Here is an 18826-nt window from a genome sequence, read left to right on the forward strand (position 1 = left end):
GATTCCATGGCTAGTTGTATTTGAAAAATGGCAAAAGGGGTATTAAGAGATTCCAAGGGTTTTGCTCCACATCAAAAGGAATCTTGTTGGTGGAAAGAGGAGGTACAGACAAAAGTTAAGGCTAAGAATGAATGTTGTAAAGCCTCATACAAGTATAGTACCAGCGAAATTTGTGAAAGGTATAAATTAGCGAAGAAGGAGGCGAATAAAGCCTTAAGAGAAGTGAAGATAGAGGCTTTTAGCAATATGTATAAGCGAATAGATACCAAAGAAGGAGAGTTGGATATCTATAAACTAGCTAGAGCTAGAGAAAAAAAGACAAGATGTAACGACCCGTCCCCAATTATTACGGTTTTTATAATTTTTAAATGTGAAATTACGAAAATGCCCTTCGAGGCAAATGCGTTGACTTTTGTTGACCGTCTTGTCATGTCATGTAAAATTCATACCCTTGACGTAGACTCGTATTACTCGTCGTTACGAATGTGTGGATGCAAGTGGAAGTGAATTTGGAGCTAAAACGAAGATTTTATGGGACTTGGAGCAAAAAGGGTATTTTGGTAATTTTATCATGAAAGATATTTTCACCTTGGACCAACCCCGAGCTGACACGTAGCAGTTTCTTCCTCCATTTTTTGGAGTTTCTCCCATGATCCCTCCCTCTCTAGAATTCTTTCTCTCTCTCTCTCTAAAACTCTCCCTTTTTTTTTTCCCTCACTTTCTCTATGTCTCCATAAGCACTCTCTCCCTCTCCTTTCTCTCCCATAAGCTTCTCTCTCTCACACCTCAGTTCTCATTCCTCATCTCTCATTTACCACTCTCTCCCTTAGCTCTCTTTCCCTCTCACCCTTCACATCTGCACTTCCTCCCCTGAGCCACCTACTCCAAGCCTCGCAGCCCCGACGATCGCATCGAGATTCTTTCTTCTTCATAAACCAACACCAACTCCAATCTTCCTTTTTCTCTTCACGGTCAACTCTGTAGCAACGTTTGCGTGGCGAAATCGCCACTTGCTCCGACGAGTTGACTTATAACTCGGAAACTAAGGTGAGCTTGACTGAATGGGAATTACCTTAGCTTTTGGTGATATTCTCTAGTTATATGGATGGATTTGGGGTTGAAGATCGAGGGTTTTAACCCTGTTAGTATATGTCCTTTGTTTTCCAGTTTTCTGGCAAGGGTCCGTTGACTTTTGAAAGGTTTTACTGTCAAGTCCAACCATGGCGTGAGACCACGTAGGTATAATCTCATTCCTTATCTCACTATCTTCATTTTGATAGGTAGAATATGAAAAATGGTGGACATTCAACCCTAAATTGGAGTCGGGAAATTTCTCGGCCAAAAGTCTGGCTTCCTTCTTCGATGGGTCCAATGACTTGCAAGCTAATTCAGCTTTAAACCAAGCTCAAATCTAATTTGTATCTGGCCCAATCCACAAACCCATTTACCCAAGCCCAATTATAACCTTGGCCCAAACTTGCTAAACCTAGTCCAAACCCAATCCTTTAGGCCCAACCCAGTTGTTGGGCCCAATCCAAAAACCCTTGGCCCAACCCATTTATTCTAGCCCAAATTTGACTAGATCCTACCCGACTCGAGTCTGAACCCAAGTTCCACGATCAGTGTGTGGGCTCGTGTCATGGCCGGTGCATAGAGCACACGCGCTTTTGCTGGAAGTATTGTGCTCCGTCGCCGTGGACGGCAATGCCGACAACTTTTTCGGTGAACTTTTCAACGACCCATCTCAGCGTATATGGTGGTGTGTGACCACTTGGGCCATCGCCTTGTGGCGGCACGTGGAGAAACCCGAGCTCCCTCCCTAGGTTTCTCAACGTGCTAAATCCGAATTCGCTGTCTATTTTCTTAAATTCAGTCGTTTGATTAGATTTTTACTAAATGGCCTTTATATGTGGTAAGGTTCGATGATGGGAAGTGGCACCATCCTCGCTAGTTCGAGCGGCTTCCGGGCAATGGAAAATTTGTGAGTGGACCTCTTCTTAACTTATATGTTTTTATAAAATATTAGCCTAGCATGCATTTCATATTTCATGAATTGAGCATGTTTTATAATATGTTTTAAGGAGAATTGGTAATTTCTTTAAATTGGTTTTACGGAATATTTATGATTTATCGAAATTACGCTTTTATGCTTTTACGAACGGTTATGAATTATTGATTCTCGTATATAAAATTCTATGGCTTTCAAGTATGATTTATTTTATAATTTTATGAATGTGATATATCTTGGATTTATGAGATGAGTCCTTGAGCTATTGAGCTTTGAATTTGATATGAGTTTTGAGATATGTTTTTGGTACTTATCTAGTGGGTTATTATATGGCACATCCACACACCACGAGTATAGATTTCTATAGCCATAGGACACAGTTGATGAGGAGGAATGAGATATGATACGTGATATACCCCCAGCTTCACTTCCGAAAGCAATGTTGGACAACTTCATTAGCCACGGCTGGTGTCGGTGCGGATGTTATGCTATTTTATACAGTTTCACCTTTGGGTGATGGACATATGAGTAAAGAAAAAGCAAAGGGAGGAAATTCAGCAACATGAGTTGAGGGATCCTTAACCAACCCGGCCTCAGGGACCTCCTCCTCGTCTAAATTTATAAAGATTATTTATTGGAATATTAGGGGATTGGCAAATAATCCCACTTGGCGTGCGCTCTGTAGTATGGTAAGAAAACATTCTCCAAATTTTTTGTGTTTAGCTAAGCCTACGACATCAATGGCAAGGATTCCAGCTTCTTATTGGGATTCATTTGGTATGGTTTTGCTTGGTTTCAATGTCTGAGGTCAGTCTTTTCCCAATATTTGGGTGTTTCACTCTATTAATATTTTATCTTAGACTGTGTGCTCTTCTTCTAGTCAATATCTGTTTGTGCAGTTTGTGGTTGGCAATATGATGCAGGGTATTGTTTTTATTTATGCTGCGACGACTATTACAGAATGTCGGCTATTATGATCTTCTATTATTTAGGCATATACAGGGTTTTCAAGTCCACTGTTAGTAGTTGGTGATTTCAATGCGGTTCTTGGGGCTTATGAGAAAAGTGGTGGTAATTTGCCTAGACAATTCTCTTCAACTGATTTTAAGAGTATGGTTGATGTCTGGAATTTGGTGCAAATTGATCTTAAAGAGTCTTCTTTTACTTGAACAAAGGGACGTGGAATTGCTTCACATATTGAGATGTTATTGGATAGATGTTTTTGTTCTCTTCCTTGGTTGGACTCGTGGCCTATTACAAGCTACTCTACCCTTGTTTGCCATTTTTTCGATCATAATCCGCTTTTGATTTCCTTTTCTAAATTTACAGCACATGGCCCTACTTCTTTTCGGTTTCAACATGTTTGGTTGGATCTTTCTTCCTTTCTTTGAATGGCTAAAGATGCTTGGAATTCATTTCATGTTTATGGTTGTTCAATGTTTATTCTCCAAAGAAAGCTTAAGCTTTTGAAGCCTGTTTTGAAGGAGTGGAATAAAAATATTTTTGGTAATGTTCATGCTACAGTTTATAGAGCACGGGAAGCCCTAGGAAAAGCTCAACAAACTATTTTGCTTGAAGGTCTCTCTGAAGCACGTTATGCTGAAGAACTTTGTGCTAACGAAACCTTATCACAGGCTTTATTGGTGTAAGAAAAAATTTTGGCGACAAAAGCTAAGATAAAATGGGCTACACAGGGAGACAAGAACACAATTATTTTCATACTTCGGCCAAAATTAGATGGTCTCGTTCTCATATATCTTCTCTTCGTATAGATAATGATCTGGTTGATGATCCCAGTATCTTGCGTAGTCATATAGTTGATCACTTTACTATGGCTTCAACGGATGATGGTGTCATGTGTGATATGGGCTTATTGAAAGATTAATTCCTTCACTAGTGTCAGAATCAGAAATTTCTTTTTTGCTTGCTATTCCATCTTTTCAGACCATCAAAGATGTTGTATTTTCTATGAAAGGAGATAGTGCTCTAGGCCCTGATGGTTACTGGTCAATTTTTCCAAGCTTGTTGGGATTTTATTTGTACATATGTTGTTCGTGCTGTTATCTCATTTAAATCGGGTTTAATTTTGCCAAACCTAAATTCTAGTTTTGTGGCTCTCATTCCTAAGGTTCAAGAAGCAAATTTTGTCACTCAGTTTCGACCTATTGCTATGGTTAATTTTATTTTTTAAATTATTACCAGAATTCTTTTTGATCGCCTAGCCCCTATTGCTTTACCAGGGCTGTCTCTGAGATTTCAGGGGCCTTGTCATAAAAGGAGCCCTTCTTAAAAGACATCTTAAAAAAAAAAATTGAACAATGTATTGATGCTAAAAAGCAATATCGAAATAAACTTTGAAACTCACTAACCATCTATTTCTAAATATTATTAAATGTAAAGAAAGCTACAAGGTAACCATAGTAGTAATAACTAACAATAAGTTCAATCTACAGAAACCAAATAAACAAAACTTAAAAAAGTTTAGCACTGAAGTTTCACTTAAAGATGGCTCATCGTGCATTTTTTGCTGCAAAATCATCAATTAAACCTTCATAATCTATTTTGTCTTAAAAATCACTTTCAATTGATATCAAAGCAAGTCCATTTAACCTGTCCTGCAATATGGTTGACCGCAAGTATGATTTTAATAACTTTAACTTTAAGAAACTCATTTCTGCAGATGCGACGGTAATAGGTACAGTCAACAAAATTTTTTATGCAATGCTTGTAATCGGGAAACAACACATCCTCTTCAAGTAATTCAATATGTCAATGGATGTCTTTATTTCTTTTGGCAAACGCTCTCGTAAAAGCTTTAACTCTACTAATAATACATCATCATCAACATCAAAGAGCTCATCTTTTTTGAGAAAGATTTGAAGCCGATCACAATAATCTTTCAATTTATCATTGTCCATCGAATTCAACCGTTTTGAAGTGAACAAAAATCCAAATATATCATCATACGCTTGATATTCTTCAAACCTTCTCTTCAATGAACCAATAGCTTGATCTATTATATACAAGAAGTAATGAACCCTAAAGGATTCTTTCGCTGATTGTTCAGTTGGTTGGGATGATTCACCTTCATTCTCATCAAAATGTCTTTCTTCTATGAACTTGATGCTTTTCTGGGAACACGGGATCAATTTCCATTTCAATAGCAAGTTTTTTAGCATTAATTATAGCCTTCACAAACCCAGTTTGCGATCAATCCATGTACTTATTCTATAGCAACATCAATAAGCATGTCTTTAGATTGCAAATCTTTGCTAACCTCATTAATAGTAGCCAATATTTCATACCAAATAGTCATGCCTGATAAAAACTCAAAATTTCCAATGTCGTATGTTGCCAAAGATTTACCTGCAGTACTTGTTACTAAGTCATTGCCACTTTCTGCTAATTGGAGTAAAGTTTTTTTTATTTGTAGAGGTTGAGATTGAATTACTTTAACACTCATAACATGGCTTTCCCATCATGTGGTCGACAATGATTTAAGGGTCAGTCCTTTTATATTTTCTTTCAGAATTAGCCGTCGTTTTGTAGAATTTGCGAACAAGCTGTATATATGTTGTACTATTCCAAATAAGTCTTTCGTTTTGCCACAAGAGTTTGCCATATCACAAAGTGTTAAATTAAGACTATGGCAACCAGATGGAGTGTACATTGTCCTAGGATTTATATCCAAAAGCCTCTTTTGTACACCTTGGTGTCTCACTCTCATATTTGATCCATTATCATAACCTTGTGCTCTCACATCATCAATATCAAGATCGAAAACTTTTAATACATTATGTAAATCTTCAAGCATCCTTGTCCTAATGTGTTATTCACAATCAAATATTGCAAAAAATATTCTTCTATTTTTACTAGATTACTGTTCACATCCACACATCCTATGATCAAGGTCATCTATTCTTAGTGGCTAAAATCAGGAGTACAATCAAGTATCATGGTAAAATATTTAGTTTCTTTGACTTTTTGAATGATTGCAGCTTTGATTTCACAAGATATCAACAATATCAACTCATTCTGGATGGTATGACTAAGATAATGATAACGAATCTCATTATTTTGGAAGCGTTGAAGATGATTCTTTATCAATGGATCATATTCAGCCATCATTTGAACTAGGCCACAAAATTTCCATTACTTTCTTGATAAAATGTATCGTTATTTCCACGAAAAGCTAGTGTGTATTTAGCGAGATATTTCACAATGGAAATCAACCTTCGTAGTAACTCCGTCCGATGCTCTTTTTTTTCTTGATCTGGTCATACACAACTTTGTCAAGTGTTTCGTTTTTCTGCAATCTAAGGCGCAAATCAATCCAAGTGGTCATGTTTGAGATGTGATGAAAACTATTTCATGCTCTTTAAGCCTCACATTGAGATGTGTCCAATCTTTGTAGCCCTCATTTGCTAATTGACCTTTGAGAGGCCTTTTTTGAACAATTTGCAACAAAAATAGAACACTTTATCAACATCCTTTGAATAGACTAGCCAATCTCTATCATGTTTCTCTCCCTTGGATAAGTATCGGGTGTAAAAGGCTGCATTAAAATGCTTATTAAATTGATCTTTAGGACTTTTCTCAATTGATAGATCTCTTGCAGGACCTTTTTCTGCCAAAATCAATCCATTCGAGACCAAGATTATCCCAAATTTGAGGATCATAAATGTTTGAGGGAATGGACTCACTCAGTTGATCAATGACAATATGAGCATCCTCATGATTATCATTCTCATCAAGGTAGTCATCAATTTCATCATTGCCCAAATCATCAGCTAATTTCTCATTGTCATCTTGTTGTTCCGTAATTAAATCATCCACTGAACTTTTTGGTTCTTTTTCTTTCAAAAAGAACCTATTAATAGTTCATTTTTGAGACTGAGTCAATTGTTTAACTTTTCTTTTTCTTTGACACTTCAAGTAGCCAAATGAATATTTTCTAGTAGGTGTCATCTTTTATATCTCAAACAAGGTCACAATAAAATTATAGTAAATATGAATAATGAAACCTAATAGTCCACAATACGTGTGCATCTAGTGATTTTGTGACTGCTCTCCTCTTCATTTTGTCCTGAAAAAGTACAAAAGAAAAAAAAAATCATTATAGATGAGAAATACCCAAATCTTCAAATTCCAAGTCAATATACTTAAAATAGTAAATAACTTACTTTAATCGAAGTTTATATCACTATGATCAGTTGAATTGTCTTCATGATTTAGAAGTTTCTCTTCAATTTCATGAACTTATAAATTAGGGTTCAATAATTTGTGGGGAAAAGAACAATGGGACGAATAGAGGAGAAAAGTAGACTGGGACACTGGCGACGACGGTTGGGACTCTAGTGTGAAAGAAGAAAAATGGGAAGCAGCAATGGGACTTTGGCGTGAGAGAAGAAAAGCGGACTATGAGTCTCTGAATTGTTTGCCTCGGTCAGTGCGGTCCTTCCCTTTTAATTGATTAGTTTTGCCAACATAGCCTTGTTAATTATAATTTTATATAATTATGTATAGATTTTAGGTAGGTTGTCATGTGGCTTTTGGGCCCATCAAATTTATATATATATATATATATATATATATATATATATTATTTGATTAGTATTTTTATATATTATTATATTCAATAAAAAATATTTTTGGTGGGCCCCAAAATTTTGGGGCCCTGTGCAACCAGTCACACTCCCCAAAAGCCGGCTCTGTGCAATACGTGTGCACCTAGTGATTTTTTATGATTACTCCTCTTGATTTTGCCCTGAAAAGTACAAAAGAAGAAAAATCATTATAGATGAGAAATACCCAAATCTTCAAATTCCAAGTCAATATACTTAAATTAGTAAATAACTTACTTTAATTCGAAGTTTACATCACTCTGATAAGTTGAATTGTCTTCATGATTCAGAAGTTCCTCTTCAATTTCATGAACTTATAAATTAGGGTTTAATAATTTGTGGGAAAAAGAACAATGGGAAGAAGGGAGAAAGTAAAGTAGACTGGGACACTGGCGATAGCGTCTGGGATTCTAGTGTGAAAGAAGAAAAGTGGGAAACAGCGATGAGACTTTGGCGTGAGAGAAGAAAAGTGGACTCTGAGTCTCTGAATTGTTTGCCTCGGTCGGTGGGGTTCTCCCCTTTTAATTGATTAGCTTTGCCAACGTAGCTTTGTTAATTATAATTTTATATAATTCCGTACAGATTTTAAGCAGGTAGTCATATGGTTTTTGGGCCCATCAGATACATACATACATACATACATATATATATATTGATTTAATTAGTATTTTTATATATTATTTGCATATAATATTATTATATTCAATAAAAAATATTTTTGAGGTCCTGTACAATAGAACCACACACCCCCCCCCCCCCCCCCCCCCACACACACACACACACACACACACACACAAAAAACCCCGCAAGCCGGCTATGTGCTTCACGAATAAATTTTCCCCACCATTTTCCCCACCAATATGCTTTTCTTAAAGGTCGACATATCTCTGATTGCATATTTTTGGCTTCTGAATTTGTAAATTTGCTTGATACTAAATGCATTGACAGGAATGTTGCTATAAAATTTGATGTGGCTAAAGCTTTTGACACTCACAATTGGGATTTTCTTTGTCGGGTTCTTACGACTTTTGGGTTCCACTTAACTTTTGTTCAATGGGTAAGCTCTATTCTGACACGTGCATGACTTTCTATTATGTTTAATGGAATTCCGGCTGGCTTCTTTGAATGTATTCATGGTGGCCGTCAGGGTGATCCATTATCTCCTCTTCTTTTTTGTCTTCCAGAGGAGGTTCTTAACCGAGGTCTAGTACATTTATTTGAAACTGAAAAAGTCAAAGCTATTTCTTCCCACGGTTGACATCATGGTTTTCTGTGAAGGGAACAAGGCTAGTTTGGTACAACTAACAACTTTCTTTGATGAGTATCGCTTGAATTCTGGACAATTGGTGAATAAAGCAAAGTCTCATGTTTATCTGGGTAAGTCAGATGTTCCTTGTCGGTCTCTAATTTACTCTTGGTTGAGAATTCCCATTGGAAGGTGATAGGGATTTTACCACCTACAAAAGTAGAGATAAAAACATTTAAAAATACTTGCAAGAGAACAAGGTTGTCGTAGTATAACAACTCAAGCAAGGTCGTTTTCCACAAGGATTGAATACATAATTTGTATTTATACTTATGAATTTCTACATACAAGCTTTGAAGGTTAGGCTTTCCTAATACACATTTTCCTTGTGATGTTCAAGTGAAAACGTATTTCTAACACGCATCTTGTCTGTGATGTTCAGATGAAATATAAACATGCAAGACTCATTAAGCTTGTGAAAACCTTTTGAAAAACCATGCAACCCTTAAGAGCGTGATGTTCGCCTTAAGCGAACTTACAATTACTAATCACAAGAAGCCCTCCTCAATTTCAGGGTGATGGTCGCGAATCATTAAGACAATTAGATAGTTTAACCGCGATGATTAATAATTCAAAGCATTCATGCACCAATTCATAAGTAAATTAATAAAATCACATATTCATGCTAAGGTTCATGGCTTTGCCCTGGCAAAATAACTAGTTACGAATGATCATAATAAAAACTAAAGAAAATATATTAACTAGAAAAAAGAATGAAAACACCTTGTAGGTAAAAAGTTCGAAGTTCTCCAAAATAATGCGTGTGTTCTCCCCCAAAACCTTAATGACTAAAAAGTCTTATTTATACTGCTACAAACTAAAACCCTAAAAAGTTTTAGAATAAAACTAGGAAACATAATAAAATAATAAAACAGAAAATAAAAGGTTTCCTATTTAAACTAAATTCGAACTTCTCAGAAAATAAAACTTTTGACCGACCAAATCAACTCCGATTTGGTCTCAAAAAGTCTCTTTTTAAAGCTTGAGACGTCATCTACAAATCTTCAGAAGGAATCTTCCTCAAAATATGTCATCTTGACCTTCAAATAGGGGTGGAAAATTTTGCTATAACCGATTTACCATACCGGTCAGCTCATAATGGTATGGTATAATTTTGGCATTTTTTCATAATTGGTTGGCATTTTACCGAACCGACAATTAATAGCATGGCTTTGGTAATTAATTTTGTATGCCAGCGATATGCCATACCTACCAATATATATATATATATATATATATATATATATATACACTTTTTTTTTGTCTATTTAGATATTTTAGGTACTTTTTACATGCTTGACTTCTCCCTACTGCTATAAATCAGAATCTGATTGTCCATACTCTATGCCGCAAGGGTGCAGCGAAATTGATGGCATGGAATGCATGTGAGGCTCACTAATATACTTAATAATCACAAGGATCCCAAACTTCCATATGCGAAGCGACTTGTCATCGCTGAAAGTAAACGGTTATTGTCCACAAATGTAATCGTATTCACAGCACCCAAATGTTGATCATACTCTTGCAAACCTATGGTTATTATCCACACTTTCCTTATTTGCAAACCACCTGTTGTGCCATTTACCAACCGAACCAACCAATAATTTTGGCTGAACCGATTTTTGGCAACCGCAAGAAGACTGTTGGCTAGCGGTAATTGATTTTCGGTAATTATGTATAAGTGGCTGGTTGATGGCACAAGGAATTTAGCATGGTTTGGCAACCGATCCCAGCCCTGCCTTCAAAATACCTAAAAAGTCCAGAAATGTTAATCTGGAAAAGTTGCGCACTAGGCCTTTATTTCATCGCCATGGTCAAACGACTTGGTAGAAAAATTTGAAACTTTGACACAATCATCTTTAAAGGGGCACAAACATCCTCCAATTGGAATCACTCCAAAATTCATCCGTTTGATCATTTTTTGCTCCAAACGAAGTCGAATAACCTATGTTGAAAATATATAACAAAGTATCAAAATTCTACTAAAATAACTAATATATTGATACTAAGATAAGGGTAAAATATATGGTATAATATGGACTCATTAGAAGGCTTCCCTTTATTTATCTTGGGTTCCAATTTTTGTTGGACGATCGAAAAAAGTTTATTTCCAAGTTTTGGCAGACAAGATTTGTAATTTTATATCTGATTGGCATGTTCATTCTCTTTCTATGGCTGGGAGGGTGACTCTTATCAATTCTGTAGTTGTTAGCATGTTATCTCACAATTTTTTCTATTTATGCTTGGCCTAAGACTGTTTTATTACAAGTTCACAACTAGGCTCACAATTTTATTTGGATAGGGAGTATAAATTCTCGGGCCTATTCCCTGTTTCTTGGAAGAAATGTTGTGCCCCTCTAAAGAAAGGGGGTCTTGGAGTGAGGAATTTTCAAGCTCTTAATCGGGCCTTTCTTTTGAAGAAATTTTGGGATTTTTTTACTACTACAACGGCTACTAGTTTCTTTCATGCACGATTTTTTACTAGTAACGGTTAGGTGTGCTTTCATTATAAATGGTCTTCTATTTGGCCTGGTTTGCAACCTTTACTTGTAGATATTAGTCAGAATTCCAAATGGTTGGTGGGCAATGGTGCTTCTATTAACTTTTGGCATGCAAATTGGATTGGTGATTCAATTGTTAAAAGGTTGGATATTCTACAATCTCTTGGTAAACTTCTGTTTACACCTATTTCAGACTTCATTCATAATGAGAATTGGTTTCGCCCTATTGATATAACTAGTGCCACCCTTTCTGCTATATGGTCTGAAACTTTGGCAATTAAGCTTCCCTTGTTGAGATTGGATGATAAACTAATTTGGTTGACTGCTTCCGATGGTGTACTATCTTTATCTTTGGCTTATGACTTTAAGCATATTAAGCAAGCAATTGTTCCGTAGAATAGATGAGTTTGGCGTAGATGTTTTCAACCACGTAATTCAAATTTTATTATGGCGTTTTCTTCACGGTGAGCTTTTAACTGATGATTTATTGCTTCATCGGGGATTCTCTTTTGTGTCGATGTGCTCTTTGTTTTGTAAGGCTACTGAGTCAACTCAACATTTATTTTTCGAGTGCTCATTTTCTTTGGAAATTTGGCGTAAGGTTTTAGCCTTATTTCAAGTTTCTACATTATTCTTCGATATCACATCATTTTCTTTAATATATTTTCACAATAATGTCTTTTTATATGATAGCAATGCTGGAGCGGATGTGACATTATTGTAATTAAAAAAAAATAGCTCCCACAAAATCTTCAAAATCCTTTCTATTCCCTTCCATCTAAACCACCCAAAACAAACCAGTAGACGCGTGTTAGACCAGTTGGCTCGAGCAGCGCACCCGCGGGCCCCCCCCCCCCAACACGCAAGTTTGAATCCAACTCCCTGTAAGATTACAACAGTTTAGAATATCGCCATGTCAAATAAAGAAAAACAATGATATGAAACAGTTAGCTGAGCTTCATTTCTATCAGCACATCAAAATTTTGAACATGCAGAACAATTCACATTCGTTGTCCAAATGGGAGAAACTGAATATTAAGTTTCCAGAAATGCACTTAAATTACATATTTAACAAAAATTAAAACTGATTAATCGCAAATATAACAAAAATTAAAATTGATTAACCGTAATTATATAAAATACAAACATATTAAATTGCGAGAGAAAACATGGGAGATAGAAGGCAAGAGAAATTACGGGCAACGATGGGCTGAAGGGCAGGGAGAGGGGGAGTGGAGATACTAGGCAGCTGAGGCGACATGTCGTAGGAGATTCTGACACCGCCCAGCTGACTGGTAACGAAACCGACGTGGGAAACTGCCTCCGCCTTGAAAGACTGTAGGAAGCGTCGGCCCTGCGGAAGCATGGAGTTCGGGTGGTGCCGAAGATCTTGTTTACCGGTTTAATGTCGAAAAATCTACATTAGCATAGTGGAACTTGCTTTGAAGATCATTTTCAATTGCGCCCGAAGTAGGCAATTACGCGTGCTACATGTATAGTGGTGTGCATTGTTGCTTCCTAGGAAGTCCCCTACGCTACCAATGAGTACTTGAAAAAGTTGTCGTAATGGTCTTATGATCTGTCAGTGTCTGCTTGTTTTATAATTCTTACTGTTGTGGCTATTTCATACATAGGATAGGAAGCCAAGCAGGAGAGGAGTTGAATTCTGCCTTGAATGTCCACCGAAGTTACGACCCTATCTGCACCCTATTTGATTAATGTTTAAATGTATTAGGGTTCTTACTTGGTTTTTCTTAATATTTAGGCAGCAGCAGGTAAAACCTTGGAAAATGATACAGTTAAAGGAAATGTTAACTCAAATTTTGGAAAAATATTTTCTTATTTAAAAGCACTAATCATAAAAATGATTCAATTGTCAATTTAACTGGGAAAAGGGAATGCCCCACTGATGTCATGCCAAGAAAAGTATATGTAGTAAAAACGGATGCAATTTCAGACAATATATTATTATTTTCCTTTTTTTTCATAACAAACAAGGTATCTGATCGGAGAAAAAAAAGATCGATAGTAGTAGTACAGGATCATAGAAGAATAAAAGAAAATATTTTCTATTTGTTTGATCAAGAAATTAGAGAACGAAAAATTATCATCATCAATTATCTTTTTACTTGGCATGACCACACCAGCACCATAATACCAGATTCTAGCAGAACTTATCAATAATTACACATGCTATTCTTATGATTTGTCCATCTGTATACAAAAGGAATCCAAAGAGCACAACAATTTACGTCGAGAACATTAGCACTTTCTCATCTTAGATCAAGGGAGGAAGCATCACGGAGGATGTAGCGCATGCAAGAGCCCCGGTCAGGCCAGAAATTGTTGGCTTGACGTTCGAACATTGAGAGGTAATAGTTCCTTTGGCTCCGCTGTAGGTGAGATCAATGTCAGCCAACTCCATATTCTCACATGGTGAGTCACTGCTGCACACAATCTTTAGTGAAAGTGCAGTTGCAGATGAGCCCTGAATGTTCTTGAAGCTAACATCGCTGATCTTAACTTTCGACGGAGGCAAATTATCACACTTATTATACGGGCAGTAAAGTTGGTCTATGACAATAGGGTTACTCACATTAACCATGATAATATCCTCAAAGTGTATATCTGAGGCAGCGGTAGCCACAGGAGAATTCGGCCATGTTTTGATGCGCACACCGTTCTGTGTGTTGGTCAGGGTGCAGTTCTTGACTATGATTCCAGCCAGGGATTCCTCATTGTCGTATCTTCCGAGACTTCCAATGCTAATGCCATGACCTGGCCCACAAGAAACGTTGGTCACCGCGATTTGGTTGTTGCCATCACCTATAGACACACAGTCATCCCCAGTTCCAATGAATGTATGAGTAATGTTTATCCCCGTTGATTTGCCGATATGGATTCCATCGGTATTTTTGCTGTCTCCGGGTGCTGTGATGTGAACATGTTGGAATGTAACATTGTTGCACCCGTAAACATGGACATGGAAGTTTTTGCTGTTAAGTGAAGTTACGTCCTGAATTATGGAATTTGTGACGAAGTCGAACCTCAGATTAACGGAACCAGAGCAGTGTTTGCTTTTGCTGCTGTTATTTTGACTCCAAACAAATGCTCCTTGGCCATCAAAAGTTCCGCCACCTGATACGGTGATCATGTCAACGTGCTGGAAACCAACCCAAGTCCCCTCCATTGTGAGGTCACTGTCCTTTTCTGGAGCCTGCAATGTTCCTTGCACTTGAAGCTCAATCGGAGCCTTGCAAGGACCTCTGAAACTTGCTCCACTTAACTTGTATGTTCCGCTCGGAACAACAACTTTACTAGCGGACGGTGATGCACACGAATCATTCCAAGCCTTGGCCAATGCAAAAGTAATATCAGAGCCAGGCTTTGCACCATAGTCGGCACTTGTCACATCAAAAACACCAGACTCATGAGCTTTAGTTGCAGATGCTAGCAATAAGAACACAAACATTCCCAGTACACTCATTTTCGGACTCATTTTGATTTTCGCTTTCTTGATTATTTTTTGTTTTCTTTCCCCAAGGGATGATGGAACTCCAGTTTCGTTTCGGGTGAATTTATAGTCCGATTCGAAGGCTCAATACCATCGACAAATCAACCAATCACTTGCTATTTTTATACAAGTCCTTAAGGAGTTGCAATGTAGTTCAACTTGTGTTGTGTATCCTATAATTAGTAAGCTTTTTGGTCTTAGAAGCATCCATCACCAACAAGATCTTGCTAAGTTGTTAATAATATGCTTTCCTCCTCAAAAGTCACCATAAAGTCAGTTGATATTTCTCAAGTTTCGGCCGACTAATGGCCGGACTTTCCAGAAAACGTTACCCGAGGCTATGATATTTGATGTAAAACAAACCTCTACCATATTCTCACAAAATACGCACTACAATGCCCTTTATCACCCAAAGAAAAGGGAAAATTCTGTCGTACGACGTACATCAACTATTTTAACCATTAGATGAGACGGTGAGACGGGTTCACTTTTTCCTCCAGAGTATATAGAATGATAATTGTCATTGGATCTGCAACATTTGGTAGATACAAAACAACACAACTATATTGCACTTGTAAAAATATACTTCGATAGATCAGACTATAGGGTTATAGGCTCTTTTATAACCCAAAATGAGTTAAAAATCATCTCCAATGAAGGTCCAAACCAAAGAAAAAAGAAGATCCATTGGGCCAAATTTCAGCCCATGGCCATCGGGCTGGGCAATTGAAGCTAGCCAGCCAGCCCGAAAAGCTAGGCCCAGTTGTCAGAAAGCTAAATGTTAGCTGACATCAGCTAGTCGTTGAATTTATTTATTTTTTATTATATTTTTTTAAGACGAAATTAAAAAAAAAAAAAAAATTTCAATTCTAATTTTTTCCTATAAATATTTAAACCATTTCTCATATCCATTTCACCCTTCTATACTATCTTAACTCATTTTATTTCAATTCTCCACCTTCTTTACACTCCTATTGGAAATTTTTTTTTCTCTTTTTTTTTTTTTTTTCTTTGAAGCAAAGCAAACATAACATTTCGAAAAATTATTAAGATTACATAAAGATAAGAAATATGAAGAGTTACTCAAACAATAAAGTTAAAGAACAAACTTAAAATAATAAATCATTGAAGGGACTAAAAAATAATCTCATTCGGTTGGAAATGGTATATAAATATGGTCTGGCAATGTTTATTAAAAAATAATTTCTTGCAGGGCTGTAATCAGGAGCTAAACATAGCCCCTTCGGTTGGAGATGGCCTAATCGACTGGACTTGCATTAGAGAGGAGCCAAGAACTTGTAGGCTGTAGTAATGAAAACTAGAGCTCAAGATTGAACACAGTATTTGAGTGGTATAGAAACAAAAAGTAGTTTGATTAGCGATCAGTCATGCCTTACAACAGAAAAAGTGTGGAAAAACAATAAAAGCAAGGATCATAACTTGCGAAGATCAATCCCGGCCTTCTTGGCAACAACATCAATCCCATTCTTCTCTATGGTCTTCAATGCTTTGGTTGACAAGCGGAGTTTGAGAAAGCGCTTCCCAGCTTCCCACCAAACCCTCTTGTACTGAAGGTTCACAAACTGCAACTTCTTGGTCTTGTGGGCTGAGAAGGAAATCTTGTTTGCCCTGTTTGCTTTCTTCCCAGTGAAAGGACAAATTCTACCTGCAATGGTCGATCAAATCATAAGGTAAATCAATTTTCAACATTCTAACGAAAATTAGTAAATTAATGAACGACCAATTGGCCGCGAGAGTTGAGAACAAATGCAACTACAAGGCGGATGCTATATCTTAAACCCCCAAGAGCCCAAAGAAACACCGAATCTCTAAAAACTGCTAATGAACGAAGACATTCCTTTGAACTCTGGGAAACAGAAGCCCAAAGGGCAGACAAAAAACAATGCTATGCTAAAGCTCAGTTAAACCAGCTCCGACAACATCTTCAAAAATCCATCTAAACCACCCAAAACAAAGCAAGGATCATACTATTCTTTTCAAACAATCTGATAACCAAATTGCCAATCAAGAATGTCGACAACGAAATTTTCGTGTTTACAAAGACAACCCATTTACATTTTTTTGGGATTAAAAAATGGAAAGTATAGTCAATTATTCTAGTATCAGACTATCTGGTGACCAAAATCACTGTGTTTCCCTACTACCATGTACATCAAATGCATTTGTACCCATATATTCCCACTCCAAGAAAACTAACGAAATGAGCAGACATGTGTTAGGCCAGTTGGCTCGAGCAGCATGCCCGCCCCCCTCACCCAAGTTCGAATCCAACTCCCCGCAGATTACAGTAGTTTAGAATATCTCTGTGTCAAATATAGAAAAACAACGAAATGAAACAATTAGCTGAGCTTCATTTCTAAAAATTTTTTTTGAACAAATGGTATTATCTACGCTAAGGGATGAGGAAGTGAAGTAAACCTCATAATGGACTAGTAATAATGTAGTCAATCTAGTTCAAATTCGTCTTTGCAAAAAACGAAACGTAAGACCTCTCACTTAAGCAATACCACGTGGAAGTGGCACATCAAAATTTTGATCATGCAGAACAATTCTCCCATTCTGATCCAGATATGAGAAACTGAATATTAAGTTACCATAAATGCACTTAAATTACATAATTGACAAAAATTAAAACTGATTAACCGTAATTATATAAAATACCAACATATTAAACTGCGAAAGAATACATGGGATGGGAGATAGAAGGCGAGAGAAATTACGGGCAACGATGGGCTGAAGGGCGGGGAGGGAAGGAGTGGAGATACTTGGCAGCTGAGACGACATGTCGTAGGAGATTCTGACGCCGCTCAGCTGACTGGTAACGAACCCGACGTCGGAAACTGCCTCCGCCTTGAAAGGCTGCAGGAACAACTTGGAAGCGTCGGCCCTGTGGAAGCATGGAGTTCGGGTGGTGCCGAAGAACACGGCGGCTGTTGCCGATGCTGCTGCCATTGCTGCTCTGCTCAGTGAACAGGAGCTCTGGGTGCTCGTTATCTGTATTTTCTGAAAGCGGATTTTGCAGTGGATTGAAGCCTCTGGTTTTGGAGGGCCATAACCTATAGAGTGGGCTGTGGGAATGATGGGCTTAATGTGCCCACTGGGCCTTGAAGAATTTTTCGAGTGGGCTCTCTCAAGTCTCAAACCTGTGTATTATTCCCAACTTTTGTAGCTATTGAATTCAAAATTTATAGGGTAATGTAATTAGAGAGTGGCATTTTTGAAATTTACTTGCTATTATTATTTCTGAGTACATTCGATAGATTTTTACTCTAAACTAATTTAAAGGGAATTGGAATAAAAAAATTATTTTAAGAAAATTGGAGGGTTTGAACATGAAACATAGTGAGTTAAAGAGGATCCTTAATCACCGAAATAATGCACCACTTGATATATTTTTATTCCCTACTTTTAAGTAAAGAAAAGGGAGCAAGCCAAACTAATAAATGTAATTTTTCTTTAATAGGACGTTTTACTAAGTGATTTGGAAAATCAACTATTAGCTTCTGAATCGTTGCAAACATTATATCTTGCATAAAATCCGTACAACTGAGTAGGATATAGCATTGTAGTGAGATCCAATAAAATGAGAACAAAAGTTACAAACAATAACTATCTATAAATAAAATAAAATTTAAAAAGAAACAAATGATGCTTTACCCCAATAATGGAGAGTAATATGTATATGCACTTTTGGTGTGAGTTCGATTCTCACTGATTTCCTCACCCAAATAGCTAATTGTCTAACCTTCTAACTATATCGCTTGACTAAAAAATTAAATTCTCACCGATTTCCTCACCCTAATAGCTAATTGTCTAACCTTCTAACTATATCACTCGACTAAAAAAATTAAA

The 18826-nt window shown here is 36.9% G+C and overlaps 2 protein-coding genes across 2 annotated transcripts; both read right to left on the bottom strand.

Annotated features, from left to right (window-relative positions):
- Positions 1–13717: 13717 nt before the first annotated feature.
- LOC103927063 (exopolygalacturonase-like) lies at positions 13718–14938 on the bottom strand. The gene has a single exon (XM_009335959.2). It carries the CDS (start codon positions 14936–14938, stop codon positions 13718–13720), a length of 1221 nt encoding a protein of 406 aa, XP_009334234.2.
- Positions 14939–16302: 1364 nt separating this feature from the next.
- On the bottom strand, positions 16303–17999 carry LOC103927046 (50S ribosomal protein L28, chloroplastic). Its single transcript, XM_009335945.3, has 2 exons — positions 17695–17999; positions 16303–16619 (listed from the first exon to the last, which is right to left on the bottom strand). The coding sequence occupies exons 1-2, from the start codon at positions 17924–17926 to the stop codon at positions 16387–16389; spliced, it is 465 nt and encodes a 154-aa protein (XP_009334220.3). The 5' UTR covers positions 17927–17999; the 3' UTR covers positions 16303–16386.
- Positions 18000–18826: the final 827 nt, after the last annotated feature.

This window comes from the organism of the source record quoted next, unplaced genomic scaffold (assembly GCF_019419815.1).
Source record: "Pyrus x bretschneideri cultivar Hongxiangsu unplaced genomic scaffold, Pyrus_bretschneideri_v1 Contig73, whole genome shotgun sequence".
Taxonomy (NCBI): domain Eukaryota; kingdom Viridiplantae; phylum Streptophyta; class Magnoliopsida; order Rosales; family Rosaceae; genus Pyrus; species Pyrus x bretschneideri.

What these genes read in the sequence shown, in the direction of transcription:
- LOC103927063 (XM_009335959.2), bottom strand. Translation starts at nt 14,938, where the DNA reads ATGAGTCCGAAAATGAGTGTACTGGGAATGTTTGTGTTCTTATTGCTA.
- LOC103927046 (XM_009335945.3), bottom strand. Translation starts at nt 17,926, where the DNA reads ATGGCAGCAGCATCGGCAACAGCCGCCGTGTTCTTCGGCACCACCCGA. An exon ending in CCTTCAGCCCATCGTTGCCC is followed by an intron (nt 16,620 to 17,694) that starts GTAATTTCTCTC and finishes CGACCATTGCAG; the next exon opens with GTAGAATTTGTCCTTTCACT.